The sequence below is a fragment of the Scophthalmus maximus genome, chromosome 4 (assembly GCF_022379125.1).
Source record: "Scophthalmus maximus strain ysfricsl-2021 chromosome 4, ASM2237912v1, whole genome shotgun sequence".
NCBI classification, from domain to species: domain Eukaryota; kingdom Metazoa; phylum Chordata; class Actinopteri; order Pleuronectiformes; family Scophthalmidae; genus Scophthalmus; species Scophthalmus maximus.
The window spans coordinates 17312834-17335000 of record NC_061518.1 but is presented as its reverse complement, the minus strand read 5'-3'; the positions used below and the strand labels follow the sequence as shown (position 1 = coordinate 17335000).

The window sequence follows — 22167 nt, the reverse complement described above, 5'->3', positions numbered from 1 at the left end:
AAAAACATGTGATCAGTGGCATGTCAGGCAGGTGAGAAAGTACATGTGGCAAAACCTACTTCTGTTGTTGTTTGATGTTGTAGCTGTACACTAACCTCTGTAATATTCCCCCCAAAGTAAAAGGCACAGTGTTGAAAGCAGAGCATTCAATGCAAAAAGTAGATTTCACATATTATGCACATTATGATGCATGTATTTCAATAAAAATATCCACCAATATCAAAGAAGATTTCTGACAAAACAAGGTATATAGCCTTGAGATATGAGGGGCAACAACAGCAGCACAATAATCACGAGGAGAACAGTTGACCTACTGGACCATCTTTTACACTATAAGTAGTTTTTTTCGGTCTCTTTTCAATTTGTGTTAAACAGTTGTTAAAAAGTTAGCTTGTGTGTTTTCAATGAAGAAAAAATGTTGTGGTCACTGACCCACCGATACAGTCAAGAGCTTCTTGACAACGGATTTTAGTAGGAAAACCAATGGTCCTACTTTACGTCGGAAGGAATGACCCTCTTAAGATATTGACCACGGAGACTCGTCTCCGCAGTTTTGGAGTGTACATTCAGATCCACAGGCCTTTTCCAACCTGACTGCCTCAGCTAGCTGATTTAGAATATGACACACAATTCTCACAAAATGTGAGACGCACAAATTTGTGAGGAAGCCTTCGATAATGATGTGTCTTCACTTCACGAATAATCTTATAAGAACTTTGAATTCATTTTCATGGCCCTCCTTTAACACACACACACACACACACACACATCTTCATGTATAAACAAAGGATGTTTAATCATAGATTTTTGTTTTGTATTGTGATTTTAAGGAGTGACTTTCTGGCCTAACAAGAGACCTCCTGTTAGGTCCTCTCTCTGTGGCATTGTGTCAATTTGCAGGGCTCTGCTGTTATCAGAGACTCACTGAAAATGAAGCCAATATAGCAACAGCTCTCGAAAACCATCTAGGCTTCAGTGAAACCTTCCCTCACACACACACACATAAACACACACGTGCACTTACACACACAGTCTGGTGCAGATGCATATGGCTCACACTCCCCCTGAGGATGGCTTGTGTGTGTGTCTTTGTCTCAGGGAGCTAATCTATTGCTATTCACACCCTGCTCCACTACATGCGTTCCTTTCAATTTGCACTGTTGTTCTCGCAGTCTGTTCCAATCTGCTGTTGTTTTAATTGCCTCACCCTGGCGGAGCCAACTGCCACTCCTGCCAGAAAAATGCTGCTGTGTCTCTTAATGAAGAAAATAGACAAGATGCAATTGACTGAGAAGGAGAGAGGGATGGCAAGAGAGAGGAGGAGAGGCAAGGGGGGAGCAGGGGTTAGGATGAGAGGGCGAGGTGGTGAGAGATGGAGCTAACCGAGAGACAAAGGAGACACAAATTTAAGGCGAGTTTTAACATAGTTTTGATATTGATTCATTGAGTGAGTTTCGAGCTATTAGCCCATATAACAAATCTTTGGAGCCTTTAATAATCACGTCGCCATAAACAGGCTCATATCCTCCAATCACAGCCACTCTGTCATGACATTTAAAATGTCGTGGACCTGCTTCCCACTATCAGTTACATCCTGCACTGTTACTGCACTCTCCTCCGTAGCAACGAGATTTAATAAAAGACCAAGGCTGGGTCACAGCAAACTTTGTCTTGACAAACTTGTGCTGACACCGCTTGCAGCGTGCAAGCTAAATTTGCTTTCATCAAACTTTAACGTGGGTTCCAAACTGCACCACCCCGACATCAATCAGGTAACAGCAACAAGCTGAAGGCTATGAAATGGGAAAGAGAGCAGAGGGAGTAAAGTCTCACCTGAAGGTCTTGGGTAGGTGTAGGCTGTAAGGCAATTCAAATGATATAGATTACCCCTCAGATGTGCAAATCCATCTGTTTTGCACAAAATACTTGACTAAAGACAAAGACGCTTGATAAAAATGGTTTTAAATGTGTCTTACGTTCTGAATACTGGATGATTCGACTGATGTAGTCCCCAGTGCTGTAGGTGGTGATCGGGGCCAGTCGGACCTCGTAGGACAGAGGGATTCTCAGGTCTGATATGGTGTGGGACAACAGCACGCCCTTCTCGGGCTCCCTACCCTTGAGGTTGATATGCTTTGACTGCAGGCTCTGCTTGTTCTGGATCAGTACAGGTAAATAAACATACATATCAAAGTGTGGATCCAGAAATATGATCAAGCTTGCAAAGAAACAAAGAAAAAACAAATAGACAGAGCACACTCCCCTACTTTCATTATACCATCCTCACCTGATCTCTGCCACTTTCATGTTATGTCATTTCAATTTATTGAAAGTCGTTACTTGGGGTGGTGAAAAGCTCCAGCTCATCTGGCATCTGGGGTGTTCCTATAGTTTAACACTGATACTATCTGCAGTGTAATGTTAACAGGCAAACACAGTCAAACTCAGGGTTAAAGATCTGCTCATAATTTTCGTGGCAAAAATTGACTCTCCTCAAATGTGATTATATCAGGTCATAAGTGCTCCGCAGTTTTTGGCTCTGAGTTGTAGATGTAATAATCCTTTATCTACACACAGACGATTAATCACCACATTATTATGTTATTTTACTTTTCCATATTTGTGCAAGTTTCGACACATTGCCATTTATGGTAAATTAAATTAGATGTGGGCACACAGCCAGTTCTAGGCATATAGCCAAGCAATACACCTCAGGATCTGGATTGGATTGTACGTATCTTGAAGTTTTTAATCTCTCATCTTCTATTCAAAACAAAGTAAACCAGCTGTCAGAAGAATAATTTGCTACGTTTTTTGTCGTTAAAGGCTTTGAAGGCAGGAGAGGCTACGTTAGTCTAAGTAAATAAGCGGTCTCCTGCTCTGCCAATGAAATACATATCTCTTTCATTTTTCCCTATTCATTTATGTTAATCATTGTAGGACTTACCCACATTTTTCCCAATTTTTATTTTTTGGGTGAGTAAGAAAACAATATAATCAATGTCTCGACAAACTACATATTGTTCTCTTTAAAAAAAAATCATATTTCATAATTGACCCTGTTAGTTTGTTGGTTAGGTAGTTAGCCCCTGACTCTAATCTTAACCAGCACGACTTAAGGCCCCAACCCTTACCCCCTGACCCGAAAACCAAGTCTTTCCAACAGCCCTTTATAGTTGTGAGGACAGTTCAAAATATCCTCATAACATTAAATTGTCCTCACAATATCAAAAAATGTCCTCACAACGATGGTTATGAGCCAGATATGGTCCTCACAACTACAGAAAGACAAGCAAGCACGCACGCACACACACACACACACACACACACACACACACACACACACACACACACACACACACACACACAGACACACACACACACACACACACACAGAGTAATACATTATACTTATACAGACATACAAGACGGATTTGATTTCTCTAAATGTATGAGTGTTTTGCAGCTCCAATCAATTGGACTCAGCTTTGTGTATTGAGCTCCATATCTTGTTGTCCGTATTACTGCCCTCTGTCATTGTCCCTATCCGAGTAATGTTTCATTAATGGCTTTTTTTTTTTAAGCGTAGGTACCTCCTTATTCATCCAGTTTTGTAACATCAGTTTCTAATAAACTAAAGACAGTGGATATCTTATTCACTCAATATTTTGAAAGAAAAAAAATCTGCCCACATTGAGATGGCTATGTATTATTAGAGTGAACAATAACAAAATATGGTTATGGTGTTAATTCAGTCCAAGTGTTGTCTTCCTCTAATTTTTTTTTTTTCAGTACCACTCTTAATAGACCTATTGCTGTGTTATCCCACCCACAGAGAGAAGGATCCATTAGCTGTGTTTCTGCCTCTGATCCCAGCTACTTAAAGACCTGACAGTGAGCTCAATCTAATGCATTAGGTCAGCCACTCCACCATAACACCTTGGTACACCCACAGCATGCCATTATCAGGTTATGCATGCAGCAGAGGTGTGTGTTCTATATGTATATTGTGGGTGATGAACAGTGAGTGTGTGTGTGTGTGTGTGTCTGTGTGTGTGTGTGTGTGTGTGTATGTGTGTGTGTGTGTTATGTGATAGATGTCTACAGTACAGAGCTGTTACATGGAGACTAACAAATTAAAGAATCTACTAGACATGGCTTCATTTGTAATTACACTGACTAATGTCAGATCTTGTGGGGTGAGGAATACAAAAAGAGTCAGTGTTGGCCAAAAGAAGAGGCAACATGAAAAATGTATCCTAATTTACACTCCACTACAATTTTTGTGGGATGACATGAAGAAGAATGTTACATGCTCTTCTACTTCCACCCAGCTCTTCCAATCCAAAGAGTAACAGCGTGGTAAGTCAGAGGCATTGCTGCAACCCTTAACTTCCTTTATAATTGCAACAGCACTATGTGGTCTGACATCGCCACACTGAAATCTGCTGCTCCTCCTGTCCCCCCTGACACTCTTGTTGAGGTGGGGTATTCCCGTCTACTTACGACCACAAATTCAAACTCTAACTACTGGGACAGTCATTTCCATTGACAAGACCATGGTGACTCCTGCCCAGGCTGCCAACAAAGTTGGTATGTCTCCAATTAATGTGCCAGTCCCACAAGGCAGCCACAGCCCCAATCGCTGCGAGTTAGTGCTCAGCAGCATTGTTGGAATCAAATCCTTCCTTCCCCACAAGGCACTATGCCACTAATGGCTGCTAAATCTCCTTTTCTCAGTGCCAGTCTGGCTATTTCCATTTCAGCTGCTCCCTCCAACTTTTCACCCTCTCTTGCCAGTCATGGAACATTCTTCATCCTCCTTGTACAACAGCAGGTATCTTTCAGCGAAGACTAAATAATCTATCTCTATAAATACACCACTCTTCCTCCCACTGAATAATGTCCTCTCCTCTAATTCACCTTTTTATTTTTTTTACGATGCCGCTCCGAGCCCAAAAATATTGGAGGGCATTAAGGTTCGTTTGCACACTGAACTGTTTGCTTATACTGTATGGATTGATCTAGAAATTGTAGGTTTATCTACCATTGCACTCACTAAATGTTCACTCTCATGAGCAGCAGGCCTACATGCTGTTTAAAATAATTGGAAGGTATTCAGACAGAGAAGATATGACAAAACAAAAAACTTAGTTGCAGGATTTACTCTTTTAATGAAAGGGCAGCACAGTGACCCTTTTGGTTTTAGAGACCACCACAACAAAGAAAGGTCACAGGTTTTGATTTGACAAACATGAATGTGTTTTGTTGATGTTTTCCAGAGGTATTCCTGCAACACTTCCCACTAGCCCTGATATAAGGTAAATGTATAGAAATGAACACAGACAATGTGTTCTAAACATTAAACAAGTGGTCGGGTGGAATGATGTTCCCAGGTCACTATGAATGAATGTTTTTGTGTGTCTGTGATTGAGGAAGTACTCATATCCTTTACTAGCAACAATGCAACAATGTAAAGATACCTTTACGATTAAAGGCCTGAACTCAAAATCTGGTTAAGTAAATGTACACAAGTCTTATTAGAAAATGTGTTTAAAGTATTAACATTAAATCACCTGTGCCTTGTGATTTATTTATCAATATTAATTATTAATAAGTTTGTACTACTTAATATATAGTGAGGTCATTTTGTCCATGGTTTCAATAGAGTTGGGCCCCTCCCAAGAGCCACCACATACATTTAACGGGTCATAGGTGGATTAATAGGAGAAGAAAAAGGGTAAGAATGTTATCACATACAAAAATTAGATTTTTATTATTTTAGACTGTTCTCTAGTAGTTTTTTGTTACTTTTTAAAAATATTATTTAAAATCCACACACTGTTTTTAATAAGGGTCACACAAGCTCAAATTGTTGGGAACAACTGTTCCATCTTGACTAGTTACCAAAGTATATTGTAAATATCTCAACAAATGTTTTCATTTTCCTTATGTAAAATCTTGATGAAACCTGTCAAATAATGCAGTGGGGTAAAAGTACAATGTTTCTGAGTCAAAGTATAAAATAACACAAAACAGATATATATTGTAATACAAGTACTAAATAAAGTTAATTTTCACCAATGGATGTATCAGAATAAATTGTCATCAGGATGCATCCCATTGGTGGTTAAATACAGAAATATTACTGTATCATTGCAAGTATTTTTCTATGTGAAGCTGGAAATATCCAATAAATAAGTTTGTCGTTGATGTTCTGGTTCATGTTTGCATTGATTGGGGATTCAAATGTATCTCCATTGAGCGTGCAACTGAGATTTGCTCAGTTGCCACCATAACTAACTTTGTACAGTATCTATCATACAGTGCATAGTATTTTACATGGCAACGGTTACGTAGTAAAATCTATTGTACCCTTTTAACCGCCACTTATGCTCACATTCTTCCATGTAAACATTTACACATTGCTCATACAGCGTACGCATAATTATGTGGAATATAGCAGGAAAGAAAGCCAAGCTCATGCAATATGCATACAGTGTTAGCAGGGAGAGATGAGTTCATAATGCTGGAGAGTCGTTACAGAGAACGTTAGAAGTAGGTGGAATATGCTTTCTTCCTGAGTGGAGGGATCTGTGGGCATGCACACACACACACACACAAACACACACACACACACACACACAAACACACACACACACACACACACACACACACACACACACAAACACACACACACACACATACACTTTTTTTTTTTTGTGATTTATAAAGTAAGAGGGAGATGATGACAGAAAAAGTTCAACTTTACTAAATAAATGCACAACACACACACACACACACACACTGGATCAATGGGGTGCTGAGGTGTGACTCAGAGGAGTCACCGACTGCAGGTAAAAGTCTCTGTCTATACCTCGGCCTCTATGCATTCCTCACTAGGTCAGTGAACATGATGAATGTGTGTGCGTGTGTGTGTGTGTGTGTGTGTTAGAGAGAGGGATATAGGGACAGGGAGTGGTGGAGAGTGAGAGAGATATATAGCATGTAGAGAAAGGTCCAACAGAACGAGGCATTGAAAATGACAGGAGTGAGTGACTTACATATTTAAAAAAAGCAGAGATGTGCTTGTTGATAGAGCGATATAAAAGTACATCTACTTCTCTATCACGTATGTGTGTGTGTGTGTGTGTGTGTGTGTGTGTGTGTGTGTGTGTGTGTCTGTGTGTGGGTGAGTGGACTTTTACTTTGTGAGGAAAGGTTGGATATTAGATCTTTTAGAACATTTTGGAAATGTGATGACATTCTGGCTGTTAAATGGTTAAGAATTGACTTTAGGGTTCAGGTTATAATCAGATTTAATAAGGGTTTAGGGTTGGTCTTTAATTGTGATGTTTAAATTTTGGGAATGCAATATGCCAAAGATTCTGTGCTTTTCTTTAGGGATGCATTTCAGACTAAAGACCATCTAATTGGGGACAGCTTGTCCGACGGGGGCCGGAAGCCCAATTGTGCCCAGTCGGGAAAAAACACACGCTTTCAGAAATTCCAGCCAGACCATGTTTTCATCTGTCTCCATCAGACTTGTCAATAAAGACACAACAAGACAAATAATGTGTGAAAGAGGGTGAGAACGGGGGAGCAGCCATGAGATAAAATCTGCGTGATGTGTGTGTGAGAGAAATGTGGATTGACAGCACGAGAGGAGGTTTTCAGACGATACGGAGTGTGAGGTTAATTTCTCTATTATCCTCTATTAACTGATCTCGTTCACGACTGACCCAGCAGCTCACTGATGCACGTTGTGTGTATGTGAACAAGTCACCGTCTGTGTGCACGTGTGCGGTGTGTCTGTTGGTGTGAGTATCATTGCTTTCTGTCTTCTCTTTGAGGCCTTGTGTGTGTGTGTGTGTGTGTATCCGAATAGTGGGGCTGGTTATGTACATAAATAATTCATGTATTTGATTTAATGTACAACTGTAATTCATCATGAATATTTTTAATTTCTCATATATATGATAATGGGGGTGTGTGTTTGCATGGGCGTGTTTGTGTGACTGTACGTGACTGTGAGTCCGTGGAGAAAGAACCATGGGTGGAGCCAGTTGTGCAGCCAGGTCAGCTGCAGGCAGCACAACTTCAGCGACACGCAGAATGCAAAACTTTACAGCTGCAGGCAGACGGACCAACGATATTAAGCTGAGGTGGAACGACTCAGAGATGGAATGCTGAAGGTGGGAGGAGGGAGGGAAAAGAAAAGGGATCAAGATGAAGATTAAAAACTAAAAACTTTAGAAACTAAAACATGTAATTTACGGGCAGCTGTTGCTCAGGAGTTAGAGAGGGTCATCCACAATCCAGAAGGTTTGATCTCTGCTTCCTCCAGTCCGAATGCCAGAGTGTCCTTGGGCAAGACATTTATCCCTAAATTGCCACTGACAACTGTACAGCCAGTTTATGAATTGCGATAGAAAAGGTGCGGTGTATAGACGTGCTGCATGAATGTGTGTGCAAATAGGTGAAGGGGACTCGTACTGTAAAAGTGCATTGGGTGGTCAATAAGAGAGAACTATATTAATGCAGTCCATTTATCATTTATTCATGAAAACTTTAACTGTCCCTCTTTGCTTGTTTTCAAAAATGATCAAAGGCCAGTGCTGTTCAATGGCTACTGCACTCTTTATTTTGGAGATTTTGTTATTTTTGTTCTTTTTTTTTGTTTTTTGAGGCTTGTTTAATGTTGTATTGATTCAATTTCTATCAATTACAGGTTACTAAAATTGTATCTTCCCTGTATAAAAAAGGTTACGAAATATGCATGGGAGAAAACGACTAAATAATATACAATAAAATGTATATATATATACTGTAAATATGAATAAACAATCATAGATTTCATCATCCTTCCTAAAATACAAAAAAAGGAAAAAGGAGCACTGCATTAATAAATAAGATGGGGCTGATGAAAGCCAACTTCCTTTGCCAGTGCACATAAATGAAGGAACATCTGAAATTAGCCCCATAAGGCGTCGCAAATCTGTTTCTCTTCTTGCAAAAAGGATAAGTTATCACGTTTTAATTATCTCCTACAAATCAAAGTACTCATTCAAAAATAAAAGTAGGGGTGGTGGTCATGGTGTGAGGAAAATGGGTGTAAGGACACCTAGATGACACAATGAGTTCCTGCCAACTCTGTCAATTCCTACTCAGAGAAACCCCATGTAGGGAGAATTAAGAAGTGTAAACAGGGATTTCACAGTCTGGCGATGAGTCACGGAGCAAATCATGTAGTCTGCCACACACACACACACACACACACACACACACACACACACACATACACACACACACACACGGAATTGACATATACTTTACATGCAGATAAATACAAATGTATTAATGTATACATATAAGGCACAAAGCTCCACAAACTAAATTAAAAACACAAACTAAAAGCAAAAAAGGCAAAATGAAACACTTAATGCAAAGTTAGAAGCAATGTGCTCAGACCTTAAGTAAAGAGCACTGAACCAATCTGAGTCCTCCTGTACAACACCCCCTCTCCCCCCCACCCACCCCCGAGACCTCCACATCATTTTGCATGTGCTAAAAAGATTGAGTGTCAAGGTGTTAAGAGGGTGAGCTGGGGAAAGTGTTGCAGGAATAGATGGGTTGTGAAATTGAGATGGAATTACATTTGAATGTTCTCGTACTCTATTTAATAGTCGAGGGGACCTGTGAGATTTGCTGTTTTTCTTTAATTTGCATCTTATTTCTCTCTTTTGCACATTTTCATTAACTTCCCTGCTCACTCTCACGTTCTGCTCCTATTTCGTCTCTTTCTGGTCATTCTCTGACTCCCACATTAAAAATAAAACACGCAGGTCAAATCCTTGAAGTTAAATTAAAGTTTAACAGCGTTTCAGAAGTGCTTAACTGCCACATGATGTAACTCATTATTTCAACACTGAGAGCATAAGAAATCGCAGCAAATATTTATCAGTGCGATTTCAGCTGCCATGGTGCGGCATTAAATGCCATTACGTCTGCACAGCTCAGAGCAGAGAGAGAGAGGGAGAGAGAGAGAGAGAGAGAGAGAGAGAGAGAGAGAGAGAGAGACAGGGAGATGGGAACTAATGCCAAAGAAATGGTAGGAGACTAGGAAAGAAATGTTGCACATGATATAAGGATACCAGCAGAAAGAAAGAGGACACAAGACAAAAGAAGAGAGAGAGTTTTAGAGAGCTTAGGCATGAAATCTAATGTGCATCTTAGGAAGGCCAGTGCTCATTTTGTATCTCCCTGAAGAGTCTTACTTAATAAGGTAAGCGGCCAAGTCTTTAAAGTAGGAGGGGAATTAGCTATTCATCTGCACAAAAGCAAGCTGGCAGACCCTTTGTTCCCTCTCTTTCACTCTCTCTTTCTTTCACTCTCTGTCTCTCTCTCTCTCTCTCTCTCTCTCTCTCTCTCTCTCTCTCACACACACACACACACACACACACACACACGCTTCAAAATTGAAAAAGAGGTTTGGTTGAGGTCAACAGTAAAGCCTATGATATATTATTTTGATACATTTTTACATCAATTTTTAATAGAAAATATATATGTCATATATTTCTTACATATGCATTTTAAATAGCATAATGTTTCACAGTGTCCATACTGTGCATGAGGACAGTAACATGCATAATATAAATAAGATATCCTGAGCATATCTATCAATATTGACTTGAGGGCAACATGCTCAAGTTACTTCATTAAACCTCAAGACTAATTTAACATCCATTTGTAAAAAAAATGAATTCACACCAGTGCAAAGCGAAGCATCTGAGGACAAGCTAAAACATTTAAACTGTACGTGTTCTGTAACTGTTTCTGGAACCAAATTGTGGCTTCAATAGAAAGGCACTGGCAGTGGAGGCCCGAGGCTTGTACCACACAGCGAGTTAACACACTCAGGATCTGTTTTCATTATCTGGCTTAACTAAACCTTGCATCATCCGTCCTGACAACCTGTACTATGGAGTTGGATATCAACCGTCTCAGTTAACCCTGGGTTTTCATATCCAGCTACGAGCGATTCATGTGGAAGAGGCGTATTCATTAATTACTAGCGACATCATTGGAACCATGAACATAATAAAATATATCATTAAATGAGAAGAAACACTGATACCAGCAAGTAATATATGTTTCAGCGACATGTAAAAGTGACCACTTTTGAATATTTTTTTCTCCTTTGTCAGACGATGATCAAACTATTATGTAGAGCAGCTGAATTGATGTCAGACTGTTTCTGCTGCTGAAGCAGAGGCTATAGAGGAGAGGATTAATGTGTGATGTCATAAATCACACTGTACTGTTCGTTCATAATTCTGGAAATTGCTGAACAGTGGGTGGATCCTTCTTCTAATAAAACGTAGCATTTCGTTTTTGTTACTATTTATGGTCACGGTCTCTTTGTGTTGTTCTGAGCAACAGTGATAGAATAAGAAAGTCAAACACTGTCAGGGATTCTGTCAGGAATCAAATAATCCTTATTGAATTCAAATTAAGATCTAATATTAAGTAGAAAACCCAGAGTTAAACCTGAAGTTTACTCGATAACTGCATTAGTGCTTCGTAGTACAAGCCACGGGCCCCTTGTTAAGTTGTGTTAACAACATCAGGAGGAAACACATCATTGTCTATCTGGCACTGACACTAAAAATCTGTCTGTCACGGGGAAGTAACTGTAAGCAGGAAGTTTGACATGATGTTAATAAAGTTCTGTGAACACAGGCTCAGCCCTCTCATGGGCCATTTCAGAAACAATAACTCATATTCATGTCTCTTGGGACGGGAACGTTGAAAATGAATCCTGTTTCTAATAGGACTGAGTGCTGTCGGCTGACAATTGAGGGAGACGTGACGACTATTCTTGGGAAGGGGCTAACAAGAAGAGGCTCAGAGGAATGGGAGGGAAATATGCAAAAAGGCAGGTGCCAAAAGCTGTGAATTAAACTGAGAAACTGCCTGTGTTTATTGTTGATGTTGTGAAGCAGTGGCAACAGAGAAGAGAAGGCTGTGGCATTGTTCCTTCATGCAATCGTCAAGGTCCTACAATCCTAAAACACTTCATTCAAATGAACTGGTGGACGTGTGTTCTTGTCTTCACAATTTGAGAGCCTTAGGTAAAGTTGAGGAAATAATAATAATACATTACATTTTTTTTATTTTATCTAAAGAGGCAACAGACAACTTTCACACCCCTCGCAGTTTCAGGTGGTATTATTTTTTGGTTCGATGTCCAGATTAGATGAACACGAGCACAGTGTGTGTGTGTGTGTGTGTGTGTGTGTGAGTGAGTGTGAGTGTGTGTGTGTGTTTGTAAAAAATCATCTAAATTTATGAGTGTAGGTGTCCCATCTTTCTTGGAATGAATTTTTGCGTTTGTGTGTGTGTGTGTGTGTGGATTCATGCCAATAAGTGCAGTTATGTGCAGGTGTTTGTGTAGGAGCTACTTTACCTTCCGGACATTAATCCAATAGCCTATGATACGGTCTGCGGCCTCAGGGTCTCTCTGAGTCCACTGCAGATTGTAGGAATAGTTGTTTCCTTTCAAAATCCGGACTGGGTTGGGTGTGTCAAAGTAAAATTCCGCATTGTAGGGTTGTGCTGTATAATCGCCGGTTAATGAGGAAGAGAGAACAAAACATCACTGATAAATGACAGCGAAGAAGATAAATATAATGAATATGAATATGATAAAAATAATTGTCTAATTTATTTTCACTCACCAGTGACATTAAATGTGCAAGTTGATGTTCCTGCAGGATTGGTGACTCGGCACTCATATGAGCCATTGTTGTTTGGTTCCAGCTTGAATTTGAACTCTGGCGTCTCCTTCAGGTCTGGCATGGGCATGCGGATGAAATCCCCATTGCGGTACCAGCGGATGTCTGTCAGACGCGGGGGATTGGACCGCAGGACCGTACACCTCAGAGTCACCATCTGATATCTTGAACGCACATCCTGGAAGACTGGGTCCAATATGGGAGGATCTGCAGGAACAACAGAACTCGAGATATTAGGGACACTTACTTAATGATTAAGCATATTAGGCTATGTTATCCATTATCAGTTTCTGTTTTGAAATCTATTTCCATGACTACGGGAACAATGAAGATAAACTAAAGCAGATAAGCCTGAGGTGGAACTTTAAACTTAGAGATGTGGACGCTGAGAGAAGGACATAAATCACCATTACGCACGTCTCCTTCCATTTGCATCGCCCTCTTTTTGTTCTCTGCAGTGTAAAAATTCCCTCACATCATCAGAAAACACTGTTTTCTTCTCAAATCCTCCGACACAGAACAACTGTTATTGCCACAAGAGATCAGTCACTTCTGAGAGGCGCACGCCCGTCCCCTGCTGCTCACCTATCCTAACCAGCTCTAATTAACCTGTCAGCAGCAATGTGTGTCTGTAAGATTATTGACCGGCGAGCTGCTGTTACCCTGTGGTCAGCCATGACACAGCAAGAGCAAAATGACTCTACCACAAATCACCAGCCAGCAAGATCACCCCTGGCTAATTGTGCAGATGATACACAAGATGCTAATAGTGGTGACGAGGTGCTAATGGTGATGGGATCTGGTGTCAAATCCCCCGGAGGTGATCTAGGATGACTCGGGTCCCACATGAATCAAGTATATCAGACCCAGATGGGTAATTTTATTCTAATATATGTTATGCCTGTGATTTAGACAGCTAGGGTGACAGAATGAGCTACAGTTAGAAGAGGAGAAAGAAACAACGACACAGATAACATGAGCAGGGGAGTGCTCTTACTGTGTTTGATACAGTACAGACGGCTCTGGGCAGAATTAACCACCCCAGGAGAGAAGAAAATCATTTCAGAAAGACATTCAGCAAGGATCTTTTGTACATCAATCTGACTAACAGATTATCAAGATACTTTTGGGAGGTAATCACAACAAAATGGCTTCGTTAATGTCACTAAAAACCCAACAACTTCTGTTATTACCTATAGTTATTGCTATCAGGATTGATTTTTTTAACTCTAAAGCTCTTATGAAAATGCAACTATCCTCTATGTGTGTAAAGCTTTTCATATTTTCTGCACACACAACCGAACCAACTCCTTTCTGTGTTTGCACTCCAGTCAGACATGAGTATGCACCCGCATGCTAGAAAAAGACTGGAAAAAAACATAACATTTAACTTCTCAGCCTCAATGTTCTCTGTTTGTTTTTAGTCAATATTCTCAGCATTCGGATGCAACATCAAAACTTCTTCTTTTCCCCTACTTTCCTGCTTGTATGACTAGAGCACTTGTTGTTATGTAGTGTGAGCTCTTGCAGAAACTGTGCAGGTACTTCCTGCAGCCACAGCAGCACCACGTGATGAAGCCGAGGGATGGGTGAGCAGTCAAAGGTCATACTGTAATCCTGTGGGCTGATTAGTGTACGGTCACATACCCCGCTTACGCTTATAGACACACATGTGCATACTGATGGCCATCTGACTTTGGAAACAAGTGGCAAGGGTAAAAGAAGGAAAAAAAGGAAAAGAAACCAAACGTGGAACAATGAAGGAAGGAGGGCTGGTAGAGGGGAGGTGTGTTGTGAGCTGGTTTGTGAGCAGTTTATAAATCATTCAACTCATAGTAGAATGCGGTGGACAAGTTACTACATCCCCTAACATGCCCTTAAGTATCAATTGTTACAATAATGTAAGTTTCTTAGCAGTGGATTTCACTGATTCGTCAGGTTACTTCAGCTTCTAACTCGACTTTTCAAATCTCCGGAGCATTGTTCTTGCATTCATTTGCTCCTCGTAGAGAAATCACAGCACCGTACTGCAATGTTTCAGCGGACCATAATCCATGTAAACACGCCATCGCTATCTGTCTTATTGAATGCAAAATGGATTCCATCCAGGGACGCAACACTGACCAAGCCAAACATTTACAGTACACAAAGAGAAAATCAATTTACATGAGACTGAGGGAGGGAGGGAGGGCGGGAGTGTTAGTGGGGAGTAAGGGGGACTCTCAAAGAAGCAGACAATGAGGAAGACGAATGATGGCGAGAGTGTTGTGTGAAAGTGAGAGAAGTGCGATGATTGAGTATGGAAGGTGGGAGGAGAATGAGAGGATGCAAGATGCAGAAAGGGAATGACAAGACGGAGAGAGGTCCTCTCTCATGGCCAGCAGTTAGCTGATTGATGATGATGAGAATGGCAATGGGGAGGAACAGCCACCTGTCTGGGAGGGAGGGTGGGCAAGTAAAGGGAAAAGGAGACAACGCACAAGCAGGAACCAGGAGAGGCTAGAGTGGCAAGAATCTGCCTATCCACTTAATTACGTCTGCCATAAAAAATGATGGTTTCCCTTTCCACATCGATCAGTGGTGCTAAATGGAAGGCAGAAACCAACCTGAAACCTGAGAGCAATGGAAGGATCTAATTTCCAACACCTTTGTTGGCTGTATATATATAAATACCTCAAACGTGTGTTTCTACCAACCTGTTCCTCTTTTTTTGTAACTGCCTCGCCATGCCCTCCTCCCTCATCCCTCCACAACCTGCTTTCCTGTTTAAAGCTCTCCCGACCCCGTTTCTCTTACTCTCTCTCAGTCCTGCCCATATATCTGTCTCATCTCTCTGTTTCTGTCTCTGGTCCACAGTGGGGTGACCAACTGGACCATTAATCAGAGTTGGCCAGCGTGGTCAGCAGAGCTCACAGAGTGTTACCCTCCACACCCTGCCTGCATTAGCAAGCCTTGTAAATCCTTCTTGAAGAGAGGTGAGATAGGAGAGGCGACCCCTTGAACTTTAACCGATGGTAATTTATATTTAAAAAACAAACAAAATCAATACAGAATACTTCCCCCAATACGCAGAGCAAAAACAAATACATAAAAAAACAGACAGGGGATTATTACACTACAGTACATATAAAACATGTCCACATCTCTAAACATTAGAGATGACTTTAGAGTATGTAAACTCTGCCGAGCAGAGTGTTCTTTCCATAAACCACTGAACCGATCACCGCCTCCAACAATTTCTCCGTTAGGTGAAGAGAAGCGAAGAGATTGAAATCCAGTCTCCTGTCTCAAAATATCCTCCTGCTTTTAGAGATGCTTCTTCTTATCAAGTCCATCTCCTATGAGAGTGATCCATTCATTGAGAGAGCTGATCATACATCGCAAGTTCCAGAAGAAACAAATGTTTATCGTAGTTCAGGTTCATGAACATCCATCAAGACACTAGGACACTTTTGTCTTTGTTGTCACTGCCCAACGATACACCGACGATTTTCATCCAATCTGTGTTCCAAAAAAGCCCAGCTGGTGATGTTGTTTGTTTTTACTGTTCCACTCCCACAGTAACAAACTCTCAGACTAATTTACTTTTTTTGGAACAAAATCAAAATACATTATGCTGACCTATTGGGAAAACTGACATCAGACAGGTTAGTCCACAGAGACCCTGCCTGAGCTGATAATTAAAAAAAAAAGAAGCCAAATAATACAGCATCCCAGAGAGGGGACAGCCCTGTTTGATGCCCTTATTAACACACACTGATTCGAAAGTCTGTTTGAAAGACATTTTACAATTGTCTCCTCGTCCATACATAACATAAAATTTGTCTCCAATTTCTCAGTGAACCAGGATCTCCCTTTTTTTGGTGTGTGCTCGTTTTTAAGTTAGCTCAAATGGCCAGCACCAGAATCATGAGCATACACCTTTATAAAAACGAAGGATTCATCCCCAAATTGTTGCCTGAGGTACTTGGATTGTTCCCTGTTCTGTTCTGCATGCTGAAACATTTGTGAAACAGCGGCACTGCGAGAGGAGAACAGCTTCCGCTGCACTGGGGTTGGTGAAGCACTGACCTGTTCAGCTCATTCCGCACTCTGCCTCGTTATATATGTATCTCCTGTAAGAAGGGCCCATCTATGTTTTCAGTTTTAGCTCAGCCACCCTTCCTCGCTTATTCTGATCCTGCCTTCCGTTTATATTTAAACTTACTACCCTCAAACTTTCTCAAAATAAAAGAAGTTATAGATTTTATGAGTTAAGTCAGAATAGTTTATTAACACATTCTCTTCTGTTTGCTCAAGCTGTAAATATCCAACCATTCTTTGAATTTTTGTAACTGAGTTAATAAAGCTGTCCACATTAGGGGAGAAACCTGTTATCACCGCAGACGGACGTACGTTTCATCGAGGAAATCATGGATCTTCTATATTATGTATGACTGTGGTTCATCCTTCGGCAATGTGACAATACCAGCAAACTGAAACCACAACAAACTTTCAATTCTCATTCAGTCAGGTCATTTAGGATAAACAGGCACCTGATGCAGTACTGTGCATCAAAGACACAAGCAACAGCCATGAACTGATCATCCAGCCATCAGGCTTTTCTCGACCAACAGGAGCACGAGAGCCATGTGTGTTGTTCTCAAGCCTGAACTCCTCTTTTAAAGCCAGGAGAACTTGTGTGACAGTGTACCGAATGCCAGCCACTACTCTGCCCCTTAGTTTGAAACACAGGGGGAGGTGAACCCTCCTCAGTAAAGGACGTCTTGGTTTACAGAACAAAACCCGCTGATTTACATGTTTCACATCCCAGATACACAGATGGATTAATTAAAACACTCTCACCTGTCACCAAGAAACATGCAGAAAGTACATAATTAAAGTGTCAGTCAAAAACGTATTTAGCAACTCCACACACCAACCACTCGCATGCAGTCTCCCACAAAAAACCCCTGCAGCACGCAGTGAATGGAGAGGAGAGGATGGCGATTTGGGTCTGTATTTATTAACCATGTCAGCATGGTAAATTGGTCCTGACGGGCCAAACACAGAGACAAATGCTTACTTGGTTCTGCCTCTGAACAGAGGAGGAAAAGAACATTAACATTTTCTTCTTTAAATTCAATAGCGACACATAGAGTGGCTTTAGTGATTCTGTCCAGGTCTTTCAATTTGTCTATTGAAAGAAATTAACAATTATTTAACTCAAATTGAGAGCATCCAGCAGGGGTACATATGTTTAAAGTATGGTTTTCTGTGATTGGGGTATACATGAGTACCTTCTTGGTATCCGTGCGTACATCATTTTTCTGAGTAAAAGCAATGGGACTGAGTTGTAAAGAGCTATAAACCAGCAACCGCCCAGCATGTACAGTATTTGCAGCTTTGGGGAATTGTGTGTGGATTGATACAATAAATAAGAACGGTTTACAATATGATTGACCATGGTAATGGTTTTCTTGAAAATCTAAATTTAATTCATACACATACTCAGCTTGCTCAGTTTTATGGAATTACATGAATTACATGCAGGTGCACAATAGTCAAAAGTGTCGGCATAGCTCAAGTATTGAGGGGGTAAAAGTAAAAGTGTAACCTCATGGGGAAGGAAAAAAGGTATTCAGATTATGTGTCACCTTAGCAAGAGAGATACTCTTCCCTTCTCAAACAGAATCCTCTGGGAGTTGTATAATGACAAACCCCACTGGAGTGTTCACAAAGGGTAATGTGTAGGCTCCTTAGAAAACAGCTATTTGAACACAGAGGTGTGTCCTCATTTCCTTAAACTTTCCATTTTTTACACTCTTACTATTACCATACATTTTCTTATCTGTATTTTGGTGTACAACGTTTTGGAGTGTGAATATAATGCATCTATTGAGTGTGTGGGAAAATGTAGTCCTTTCATGGATCATTTAAATCATCAACAAAGAGAGTTTGTGGCCTATGAAAATCTACACAAAGGCGCTATTTGACAGGACTGCATATAAAAACCAGAGTCAATTGATTTTTTCTAAGTACTGGTGAGATTATCACGATCATTGTTTGCCACTACTGCTGCCCATTATTTTGTAGTGGACAAGATGCAGCTCTACTCATATTTGAGAGCAACTAACTGCATTCATGTGGCCGCATAAGTACTCTCAGTGTGTGACCCTTCCTCGGCTTGATCTTGGAAGTTGTTGGAAGCGCTTGATTTTTGGATGTGAAAAATAATCTGGTCCACACTTACACTGCACATTGAGCTGCACCTGTGCCTCTCTGCGTTTGATGTTAAGCCCGTTGTATGGAGCGGTCTGGCACCGGTACGCCCCCATCATGTCCCTGCTCACGTTCTTAAGCCTCAAACGGCCGTCAGCCGTCTCCTCCACAGGCCTCCCTGATGGCATTAGCAGGTCCTTTTCTGTCCGTGACCATAGTATAGGTGGACGTGGTTTGCCATCCACTATCAAGCACACCAGCTCAGCGATACCCCCCTCTCGCACATTGACCACCTGACCCCCCGATGGAACTGACAGCACCGGAGGAGAGACTGGGAGCAAAGGGAGGAGAAAAGGAAGAGTGACAAAAAGGTTTAGAGTATAATATCTACATAAAGACACATTTATATTTATTATTTATTATTATAAATGTATCATTTCAAGTGAAAAGAGGGAAAAAGTGCACAAGAAAAGTACAAGGTAATGGAAAAGAAGGGTTATATGTTGTTATATAACAAGTCAGAGGGTGAACATGAGTTTAAATTGACAGATGGTGTGAACAGAGTAACGGGATAACAGAGACAGACGGAGAATAAAAAGACATGAAAGAAAGTGACATTTATAATGCTAATTTTATTGGACAATCACACAGTTTCAATGCAGCACGGGGACATTAGAAGAGATTACTGCTCAGGATGAAGTAATAACATTTGTGGTTAACTAACGCATACATTTTTATACCACAGTGACTCTCAAATTCTCATTGATATACCAAAAGAGTAATAAGGGGGGAAGGGACAGATACTGTCTGATTTAAGTATTATATCAATGTTGTCACTTTTTTTAGAGTTCAAACTACCCTTTTCAATTATAGGGAAAAAAATCATATGTTGTTTACCTTATCTCCTGCATAGATATATACATAATCTATATAAAGAGTGCATTATAGTTTGAAAATAAATTATAAAAATGTCAGCGATACAACTAAGATGAAACAGGGCAGCAAGTCAAAGAAGGCTGAATTATCAGGTGACGTTTTCCTGAAACAACTTTGAATAATATATTCCTTCCAGCCTATTACCTCGAACATCTGACTGACCTCTAAGCAGTGCAGATGCATATTCCACCAAATTCACTTTCAAGTAAAGCTACTGTTGAAATCCCAGTCTTTGGGGTTTGTGTATCTGAATGAACATATTGATCCAATAGAAGTATTTTAGATCTTTTCTTTTGATTCACCATAGCTTCAAAGAAATGTGTCCAAATAGTCAAAGAGATATGATAAAAATAAATAAAAAAAAAAAAACAAGAGTAAAATCCTACCACTGTTCTGGGAGATGTTGACATCCACCCGGAGCTCCGGGACCGTGCTGCCTGGGAAATTTGCCACACAGCTGTAGGTGGCCAAGTCTCTGAACTTCATGTCCACTATCTCCAAACTGCTGGTGCCGGGTGCCATTTCAGGGTCACTGCGCAGCAAGATCAGGCTCACCGAGTTGAAGACGGGTGCGCCATTCTTGTACCAGGTGTAGTTGACCTTGTCCTGTGGAATGGCATCGACATGGCACGACAGCTTGAGGTCCCGACCCATTTGGATGGTCTCACTGTCCTTGTTGGAGTCTGGCGTAATTTGAAAGGTCAGGTTGCTCATCGCTGTGTGTGGCGGTGGGGAGAGAACGGAGACAGAGCAAAGGGTTAAATGTGTGGTACGGTGTGAAGAACTGGTTAAGGTGGAGTCTTAAAAGAAAATGTTACCGCCAAAATATTTTAAATATTATCACTCTGAAATGACATAACATATTAAATGGACGACCAAGATGACAGAAGAACAGTTATGTTGTAATATTTTTTACTCTTAACATATTTCTCAGAGTATAAAAAGGATAATCTCCTGTGTGTTTTGCTGCCATGACCGTTGAACCAGCCTCATGTAGCTTTAAAGCCACTAAAAAGTCTCAGTCCTCACTGAGGTATTATAAATTGGTGACTTGTTTAAATCATAATGTGTGTATGATGTAACAGCTTATAAGCAAGGAAAAAACAATTCATATGCACCTGGTAATCTAAAGATATGCTTTACTTCAACATTTCTCATTTATCCTTATCTCCTTATTATGGGCATACACTATTTATACCCCTCCTTATCTTCTTTTTTTTTATATTTACTCAGAAAACATTTTAACTAACATACTTTGTACTTTTATCTAAGTACATTTTAGTGTGAAATGAAATAAAATAAATTTAAAAAAGCAATTCAAAGAAAGTGGATGGAAGAGGAAATATGCAGAACTGTAGAAGAGTGTGTGACAGTGTGTGAGGCATGAGGAGGAGTCAGCATGACAAAAAGAAACCACAGGAAAAAGAAGAAGAAATAAAGAGAGAGTGAGCAAATTGTGAAGGAGGGAGAGACAAAAGGAGCCAGATAGAGAATAAAATAATGGGGGCAGAGAATGAGGGGGAGAAACAAAATCAATGACAAAGAGTGACTCTCACACTGTCACATCTAATTTTCAGTTTCAAAGGCTGCGTTTCCCCAACAGATTTCCATGTTGAATACAAAACAGCTCTCTGTTTCCCCACCGAGGGGAGAGACTGGCAGCGAGGAGCAGAGGAAGGCTTGATTTATACGTTTTGTTGAGCTTGTTGACAAGATCCTAGGGTGGAGCCATAGATATACAGTAAGTCAGTGACCATATGGTTAGTGTGACCATGCAACCTTTTCCTTCTTAGTGTGGAAGAGGATGCAGTGTTTGTCCTGATGTCTGGGATCTGGGCTTCTGTGGCTCTGTGTACATCCAAGAGCATGTACGACTGTGTGGCCTGCCCGCCTGCCAACATGTGTGTCTCACTGAACACGAGTGTGTGCATGTGTGTTTGTCTCCATCACTGTCTTGCCACCTGTGCTGGTGCGACGACGTGTTCAGGCCCATTAAGCTTTCAGGAGAAACCCATCCAGCATACGTTCACTACAGTGTTAACTAACAGAATGAACTGTCGCTAATTGCTTCCACTCCAGTCTAACTAATTGGAGTGAATAAAGATGATTAAAGGGGCTAAAATTAGCCGGAGGGAAGCGAGGATTGAAGGCTTCTGTTTTTAACAGCAGAGGAACGGGAAAGAGAGCGATACTTAACCTGTCTATTTTGACAAGTTTCACATCAGCTCTC

The 22167-nt window shown here is 40.7% G+C and overlaps 1 protein-coding gene across 4 annotated transcripts in view; it reads right to left on the bottom strand.

Moving 5' to 3' along the window:
- Positions 1–22167, bottom strand: part of LOC118302636 (MAM domain-containing glycosylphosphatidylinositol anchor protein 1) — a 149342-nt gene that overhangs the window by 23947 nt on the left and 103228 nt on the right. For all 4 annotated transcript variants that reach the window (XM_035628940.2, XM_035628939.2, XM_035628942.2 and 1 more), the window contains 6 exons: positions 20324–20653; positions 19033–19332; positions 12744–13007; positions 12473–12621; positions 1977–2157; positions 1834–1857 (listed from right to left, as the gene is read on the bottom strand). In XM_035628940.2, the coding sequence (XP_035484833.1) occupies positions 1834–1857; positions 1977–2157; positions 12473–12621; positions 12744–13007; positions 19033–19332; positions 20324–20653 (1248 nt within the window). The remainder of the gene's footprint in view (positions 1–1833; positions 1858–1976; positions 2158–12472; positions 12622–12743; positions 13008–19032; positions 19333–20323; positions 20654–22167) is intronic.